Source organism: Hyla sarda, chromosome 2, assembly GCF_029499605.1.
Source record: "Hyla sarda isolate aHylSar1 chromosome 2, aHylSar1.hap1, whole genome shotgun sequence".
Taxonomy (NCBI): Eukaryota; Metazoa; Chordata; class Amphibia; order Anura; family Hylidae; genus Hyla; species Hyla sarda.
Window position 1 is genome coordinate 167130258 of NC_079190.1, and position 8906 is coordinate 167139163.

The following is an 8906-nucleotide window of genomic DNA, read 5'->3' on the forward strand; positions in this document are numbered from 1 at the left end:
CATTAGATTAAATTCCATTGCGTTAGATCAAGAGAGTAGATTAATTCATTGTTTAGTGTGAAGCTTTTGCTTTTTGTGCTAGAGAAGTGTTTAAAGGGGTAATCCACCCCTAGACATCTTATCCTCTCCCATAGACTTGCATTTAGGGGACAGGGCGTGACGTCACACAGGGGCGGAGTTGTGACGTCCGTTCCCATGGTGGGGACCCAGACCCTCCAATGCTTCCGGACAAGAAACAAGTGGGTGCCGCATGCTCTATTGCGGGGGGTCCCGAGCGGCGGGACCCACGCAATCAGACATCTTATCCCCTATCCTTTGGATAGGGGATAAGATGTCTAGGGGTGGAGTACCCCTTTAATGGCAGTGAAACCTAACGTTTGTTTGATGTTTTTATAAAGGCTCTCAACTAGAGAGCAGCAAATTTAATCTGACAAATCCGAATTCATTACGAATTTCAGGAAAAATTCAATTCACAACGAATGCGAATATCGGATTCTATTGCGCAAATCACTTCATTAAACTCAAGTAGGAAAGTAAACCAGGCACCTCCCTGCAATCATGGAAGGATGGCTCCTATTAGCTGCAGTTGGCTACAGGTATGAATTAGCAGCTAGCTGTATCCTAGGGTGCTGACTTCCAAATTTAAAGAACTTCAAACATTTCCCATGTAGAAATTGTAATTTCTGCAAGTTAAATCTGGCCAAACTAAATTTTATTCTAGGAGGAACTAACATTTATGTCAATGGTATTCTACCTTAGAGTAAAGACTAACATAATGGGACATCATCACAATAGATCTCTGACTGGGAATAAAGGAAATTGTTTTTGCCTTCACATTAAGGCTAGGATTTCACTTGTTTTTTTTTTCCTGCATTTTTTCCCTGAAAAAAATGCCAGAAAAAACGCCAGTGCAATTTCTTGAGTCTGACTTTTTTCTGGCGTTTTTACATTTGAGTGTAAATTGCATTTTTTGGCCCCTTTGGCGTTTTTATCAAAATTATTTGGGTCCCCCCCTGTGCTGCCTTTTTAGGTTAACTGCATTATAATATAGGTTGTGTAGTGTACCACTGCCATCTAGTGGCAGAAGTTAATATCAGCTTTACTTACACAGATAGTTTATACAGACAGGAAGTGACCTTTGTTCCAGGAAGCTCTTCCACCATCTTGAGGTCACTCTTTCACTGGGCAGGCAGCATGTATCTATCTCTCCCATGAGGTTTGGGACATCATCACCTGTAAGTGCCTTTCTGCTTAGTTATTTGTCATTTATGCTAGGCTAATGATTCCATGTGTACTGATATGTTGTTATTGTATTGTATTGCAGTTTCACAGACTAAAATAAAGTTGGAGTCCTCTGGTGGACAATACAAGCATGGGCTTCTGTTTACTGGAGTCTCTAACAAGTGTTTAGCTGTCCGTTTAGAACCACACATAGTCAGTGTTTTGAGAGCGGAACAGTGAAAAGGTGATAGCACAACAAGCCTGGAGATAGTAGTTGCTGCACAGACAGAATGAGTCTAAGATCAGGAAGTCAGTATAATGCTGAAGATCAGCTACCCGGGACACATCAAGGCAGGGAGAGCGCGCCAAGTGTCCAGCAGGATGATGTACGCTCACGCTCATCTAGATCAGCAAGGTCCAGTCAGATTTCATCAGCAAGTGCCCTTTTTGCCAGGGCTCGCGCCAAAGCAGAGGCTGCTCGCGTTCAGCTAGAATTTGCTGAGAAAGAGGCTGCCATTATGAAGGAAAGATCTGAGAAAGAGGCTGCCATTATGAAGGAAAGATCAGAGAAAGAGGCTGCCATTATGAAGGAAAGATCAGAGAAAGAGGCTGCCATTATGAAGGAAAGATCAGAGAAAGAGGCTGCCATTATAAAAGAAAAAACCGAACAGGAAGCAAAGTTGCATATTCTTCAACGTCAGTGTGCAGCCGCTGCTGCAGCAGCAGAAGCAGCAGCTTATGCGGATATTGAGCGGTCTGGAATGGAATCTATCCACGAAGGCCCAGATGTGCCCGAGAAACCGCTTTCCTCTGCAGAACGCACTAGGGCGTATGTCCAAGATATTTCAAGTGGCAGCTCAACAATACCGTTTCTCAATCCAAAGTCAGCTGAATTTAAACCAAAACCATCAGTACTCCTGAGCGCACAAAAACAAACCCATGAGGCTGGCAGTACCAGAGTGATAAAAGAAGAATCCTCACCGCAGCAACCCAAACACCAGAGCATGCAAGACGTCACTAAATATCTTATCCGTAAAGAAATGGTTAATACAGGCTTCCTCAAGTTTGATGACTGCCCAGAAAATTACTGGGCATGGAAGGCTTCTTTTCTGAATGCAGTCAAAGACTTGGACTTAACAGCAGCTGAGACGCTAGACCTGATGGTAAAGTGGCTTGGGTCTGAGTCTGCAGAGCATGCAAGAAGGATGCGCAGGATACACCTATTTAACCCTTCAGTAGGACTCGATATGGCCTGGCAAAGGCTAGAAGAAAGATATGGATCACCAGAGGCAATTGAAGGTGCTCTGATGAAAAGACTGGAGTCTTTCCCTAAGCTAAACAGCAAAGACAATTTAAAACTGCAAGAGCTGGGTGATATTCTTTGGGAAGTCCAGTGTGCCAAAGAAGAAGGTTATTTAAGGGGACTTGCACATTTAGATACTGCCAACGGTACTAAGCCTATAGTAGAGAAACTACCTCACCACCTGCAAGAGAAATGGGTGAGTGTTGGAGCTAAATACAAAGAAGAACATGGTGTCCCCTTCCCCCCTTTCTTTGTGTTTTCTAGGTTTGTACAGCAGCAAGCTAAGATGAGGTGCGATCCCAGTTTTTCCTTCATCACCAGCAGCCAACTGCCTAAGGCAGAAAAGCCACCTAGATCCTACAATAGGACTTCAGTGATCACCCACAAGACAACAGTTCCCTCTGAGGACCCAGGAGATTCAAGCAGCTACAAGGTAAACACCTTTGAAGGCCCTGACAGACTTTGCCCACTTCATAAAAAGCCCCATCCTCTAAACAAGTGCAAAGGGTTCAAAAGTAAACCTATCAAGGAAAGGTTAGCCTTTCTTAGACAAAACGGCATATGCTTCAAGTGTTGTGAATCCACCAAACATATAGCTAAAGACTGCAAAATACAAGCAAATTGCTCAGAATGTGGCAGTGACAGACACATCTCAGCTCTGCACCCCAATACTTTGCATCAACCATTAGAGGTCACTGAAACCCCAAAAGATGAGGGCAGGGAGCAAAAAGATAAATCAGCTATCCCAGTAATGTCCAAATGCACTGAAATCTGTGGTGACAGTACAAATCCACGCTCATGTTCCAAGATCTGCCTAGCAACAGTGTACCCCACAGGGAAAAGAGAAAAGGCAGTAAAGATGTATGTGGTTCTGGATGAACAAAGTAACAGGTCGCTGGCAAGGTCAGACTTTTTTGATGCCTTCAACATTACATCAAGGGCAGTTCCATACACCCTAAAGACATGTGCAGGAGTGATAGAAACTTCAGGGAGAAGAGCTACTGACTTTACTATTGAGTCTCTTGACAAGAGGATCCATCTTTCACTTCCCACTTTGATAGAGTGTGATATGATACCAGATGATAAATCAGAGATCCCTACACCAGAAGTGGCCCTTCATCATCCTCATCTTAATGCAATATCTCACCTTATTCCAGCTGTCCAGACAGACGTCTCTATTCTTCTACTTCTTGGAAGAGACATTCTACAGGTGCATAAGGTACGCCAACAAATTAATGGACCATTTAATGCCCCCTATGCGCAAAGACTTGACTTGGGGTGGGTTATAGTAGGAGAAGTTTGTTTGGGAGCAGCTCATCGGCCTGACAGTGTCAACACTTCTAAGACATCTGTGTTAACAAATGGACGCACGTCCCTTCTCAGTCCATGCCAAAACAGCTTTGTTGTTAAAGAAACCCTAAAACCATACTGTGGCTCTCCTTCCAGTTATGATAGGAATATTAGTAGTGGTCTGAAGACCGACAATTTAGGGAACTCAGTGTTCCAGAAGACAAAAGATGATGACAAACAAGCAATGTCCATAGATGATCAAACCTTTCTCCACATCATGGATAAAGAGACTTTCCAAGATAAGAACAACAATTGGGTAGCCCCTTTACCTTTTCGCAAACCAAGGTGTTATTTACCTAGTAACAGAGAGCAAGCCATGAAGCGCTTAAACACACTACGCAAAACTTTGCAAAGAAAGCCTGAAGTGAAAAAAGACTTTACAGAATTTATCAAAAGGATGCTGGACAATAATCATGCTGAATTAGCACCATCACTGGATAAAGGTAAAGAACACTGGTATCTGCCAATGTTTGGCGTTTACCATCCACACAAGCCAGATCAAATAAGAGTTGTGTTCGATTCCAGTGCTCAACAGGAAGGCATTTCACTAAATGATGTACTGCTGAGTGGCCCAGACCTAAATAACACACTTCTGGGTGTCCTCTTACGCTTCAGGAAGGAGCCTATTGCCTTCACAGCTGATGTGCAACAGATGTTTTATTGTTTTCTAGTCAGAGAGGACCATCGAGACTACCTGCGTTTCCTGTGGTACAAGGATAACGACATAGATAAAGAGGTAACAGAGTACAGAATGAGAGTACATGTTTTTGGTAATAGCCCTTCCCCCGCTGTTGCCATATATTGTATGCGGAAAGCTGCCCAGAAAGGTGCAGAACGTTATGGTCAAGATGCCAAGCACTTTGTGATGAGACATTTCTATGTAGATGACGGACTTGCTTCAGCGAACACACCTGAAGGAGCAGTTAACATTCTCAACAAAGCAAAACAAATGCTGGCAGAGTCTAATCTGCGACTACATAAGATTGCCTCTAACAGCAAACAAGTCATGGAAGCTTTCACCGCAGAAGACAGAGCTAAAGACCTCAAAGACCTTTGCCTGGGAACAGACACCCTTCCATTGCAGAAAAGTCTAGGCCTAAGCTGGGATCTAGATAAAGACTGTTTTGTGTTTCAGGTTTCTTCAGCAGAAAAGCCATTCACAAGAAGAGGGATCCTATCCACTGTTAACAGTCTCTACGACCCTCTCGGGTTTGTGGCACCAGTCACCATAAAAGGTAAGGCCTTAGTTCGTGAACTATCAAGTGGAGAAAGTGAGTGGGATGCCTTACTTCCACAAGAAAGACTCCATGAGTGGGTCCAATGGACAGAGTCTTTACAAGCCTTACAATGTTTACAAATATCCAGGTGTTATGTACCTCTTTCATTGTCACAGGCCTGCAAAAAAGAACTGTACATCTTTTCAGATGCATCTGTTATAGCAATAGGTGCCGTTGCTTACTTGAAGGTAAGCGATGTAGGAAATGTCTGCCATGTTGGATTTGTTATGGGAAAATCCAAGCTAAGTCCTAGGCCAGCACACACAATCCCACGTCTAGAGTTATGTGCAGCTGTACTAGCGGTTGAACTGTATGAGCTAGTGAGAGACGAGATAGACCTAGACCTAGATGCTGTGAAATTCTTTACAGACAGTAAAACAGTCCTAGGCTATATCTGCAACACTACAAAGAGATTCTTTTTATATGTTTCTAATCGGGTGAACAGGATCAGACAAACAACACGTCCAGAGCAATGGTTCTATGTGCCCTCAGAACAAAATCCTGCAGATTATGCTACCAGGCCTACACAGATAGCTTGCCTTCAGAACTCTATATGGTTTTCAGGGCCAACTTTTCTGTATCAGACGGCTGTAGATAGTCCTGACACCAATGTTTACCCTTTAGTGGAGCCCGAAGCTGATCCTGAAATTAGGTCAGAAGTAGTAAGCTTCAGTACTAAAGCCCTTGACGCTAGACTGCAGCCACATCGTTTTGTAAGATTTTCGGACTGGAAGAGACTGAACAGGGTTATAGCGAAGTTAATCCATGTTACCAAAAGCTTCCAAAAGAAACCTAATGATGATCAACCTGGAAGTTGGAGAGTTTTCCATGAAAGGGTTAGTTTAGAAGAGCTTTCACTAGCCAAGAGAGTTATAATTTCTTCTGTACAGCGCACATGTTTCAGACAAGAATATGACTGTATTGAACAGCAAAAGATGCTTCCTAAACATAGCCGTCTTACAAAACTAAGTCCCTTTATAGATCAATATGGATTATTGAGAGTAGGTGGCCGTTTATCTTATGCCACGCTGTCAGATGAAGAGAAACAGCCTGTCATCATTCCTCACGATCACTACATTGCTACCTTGATCATAAGATATTATCACAGTCAGACAGTACACCAAGGACGACACATTACTGAAGGTGCAATCAGAGCTGCAGGATTCTGGATTCTTGGTGGAAAACGTCTAGTGTCTGCAATCATTCACAAATGTGTCGTATGCCGTAAGCTCAGAGGGAGATTTGAAAGCCAAAAGATGGCAGAATTACCAAAAGATAGAGTCAATCCTGAACCTCCATTCACTAGTGTGGGTGTTGATGTGTTTGGTCCCTGGGAAGTTGTAACACGCCGAACTAGAGGAGGCAGCGCTGACAGCAAACGCTGGGCTGTTCTTTTCACATGTCTTTCTATAAGAGCAGTGCATATAGAATTGATTGAGTCCATGTCAGCATCCAGTTTCATCAATGCTCTGAGAAGATTCTTTTCTGTGCGTGGTCCGGCTAAGTTGATTCGCTCAGATAGAGGTACGAACTTTGTAGGAGCATGCAAGGAGCTGCATATATGTTCAAATGATGCAGAACTTCTAGATTATCTCCAAGACAAAGGATGTACATGGCTCTTTAACACTCCACACTCATCTCACATGGGAGGTGCTTGGGAGAGATTAATTGGTGTGGCTAGACGAATTTTAGATGCAATGTTGCTCCAATCCAAACCCACTCACCTGACTCATGAGACTTTGAGTACTTTCATGGCAGAAGTTATGGCCATCATTAATTCAAGACCTTTGGTACCAATATCTACAGATCCAGATAACCCAACAGTTCTTACCCCTGCTATGCTCTTGACCCAAAAGGTAGACTCTTTATCAGCCCCCTGTGGAGACTTTAGTACAACAGAACTTCATGCAAAGCAATGGAAACAAGTCCAATGTCTGGCTGATACATTTTGGAAGAGATGGAAGAGAGATTACCTATTTACCTTACAGAGTCGCAAGAAATGGGCAGAGACTGGTCCCAATATCAAGGTGGGAAATGTTGTGTTATTGAAAGATATTCAAGAAAGCAGAAATAACTGGCCTATGGGAATTGTCACAAATACGTTGCCAAGTAAAGATGGTAATGTCAGAAAGGTTGAAGTAAAAGTCACGAAACAAGGGACTGTTAAAGTGTACGCCAGACCAGTTTCTGATGTCATTGTTCTCCTTTGAGTATTTCTATTCTGTTATTGGCTCAATACATAACTAAGAGCTTGTCACTGAGAGTTTTCAAATGTGACATTTGCCACGAGCTGAATTCCATTCTGTGGATTACAAATGGGGTAGGAGATAGTTTGGCCTAGTGCGGCTTCTCCTATCTGAAGATGGGTTTATGGACAGAACTATTTCTTCATGTGGATTACCAGCTTGAAGTGCCACAGCCAAGAGACACTGATATTGTGGACTTATGTTATAGTTTGTTACTAGTTATGGTCAGGAATACAATATCTTATTAATATGTTTTTCCCTGTACATCAGATATGTATAGGTAGTGATATAATGTATTATATCAGGCAGGGAGTGTGCTGCCTTTTTAGGTTAACTGCATTATAATATAGGTTGTGTAGTGTACCACTGCCATCTAGTGGCAGAAGTTAATATCAGCTTTACTTACACAGATAGTTTATACAGACAGGAAGTGACCTTTGTTCCAGGAAGCTCTTCCACCATCTTGAGGTCACTCTTTCACTGGGCAGGCAGCATGTATCTATCTCTCCCATGAGGTTTGGGACATCATCACCTGTAAGTGCCTTTCTGCTTAGTTATTTGTCATTTATGCTAGGCTAATGATTCCATGTGTACTGATATGTTGTTATTGTATTGTATTGCAGTTTCACAGACTAAAATAAAGTTGGAGTCCTCTGGTGGACAATACAAGCATGGGCTTCTGTTTACTGGAGTCTCTAACAAGTGTTTAGCTGTCCGTTTAGAACCACACATAGTCAGTGTTTTGAGAGCGGAACAAAAGACAAGGCTATGGGGGCTTCCTGTGCACTGAATTATGCAAATCTTTTTCTTCGGTGGTGGGAAGACACTATTGTTTTTGGGGACACTTTGAGTTTTTTCACTGAGCACATTTTGTTTTGGGGACGTTACATAGATGACGTCCTCATTTTGTGGGATAGTGATGGGTCACTGTTTATTGATTTTGTTGCAGCTCTGAATCAGAACACATTAGGCATGTTATTCACATCTGAAATAGGTGGTAAATCTATCAATTTCCTGGACCTCCAGATACATATTGATCGAGAAAGAGACAGTCACAGTCTAAAGTTTTTAGGAGACAAACGTCAGCAAACTAATTGTTCTGAAAATTAATCCGTCATACAAGAAAGTGGAGAACTCTTCAATCGATTCAAGTAAAGGGGATATCCAATGAAACATCTTAAAAGGGCCTTCCATAGACCAACAAAAAACCATAAAATGTAAAGGAGCGTACGATGGATACGCGAATGAAATAATGAACATATTGCTTTGCTCTTGGCACATTCTATCAAGAGACCCAGAACTCCAAGCGGTTGTAGGAGAGAGACCACAGATAACCTTTTGATCACAAGATCCAGTAAATACTACATGGCTACAGAATAAAGTGGTGGGGTCATAAACATGTGGCCATTTTAGCTTTTGTCCTTATCTACCAAGGATAATAAGATTTAGCAATCCAGTGGACTCTAGAACGTATGGAATTAGAAATTTCATAAACTGTACTACTAAGAA

General features: G+C 42.4%; 1 protein-coding gene across 2 annotated transcripts; it reads left to right on the top strand.

Annotated features, from left to right (window-relative positions):
- The first annotated feature begins 1067 nt into the window (after nt 1-1067).
- On the top strand, nt 1068-8066 carry LOC130355507 (uncharacterized). 2 transcript variants are annotated; one of them, XR_008888558.1, is made up of 2 exons: nt 1068-7931; nt 8021-8066. XR_008888558.1 is itself a non-coding variant. In XM_056555718.1 (2 exons), exon 2 carries the CDS (start codon nt 1512-1514, stop codon nt 7359-7361), a length of 5850 nt encoding a protein of 1949 aa, XP_056411693.1. In that variant the 5' UTR covers nt 1068-1235; nt 1325-1511; the 3' UTR covers nt 7362-8066. The 2 variants fall into 2 exon arrangements, 1 of the variants encoding a protein (XP_056411693.1); XM_056555718.1 differs by having other exon boundaries at nt 1068-1235; nt 1325-8066.
- The last annotated feature ends 840 nt before the right edge of the window (nt 8067-8906 follow it).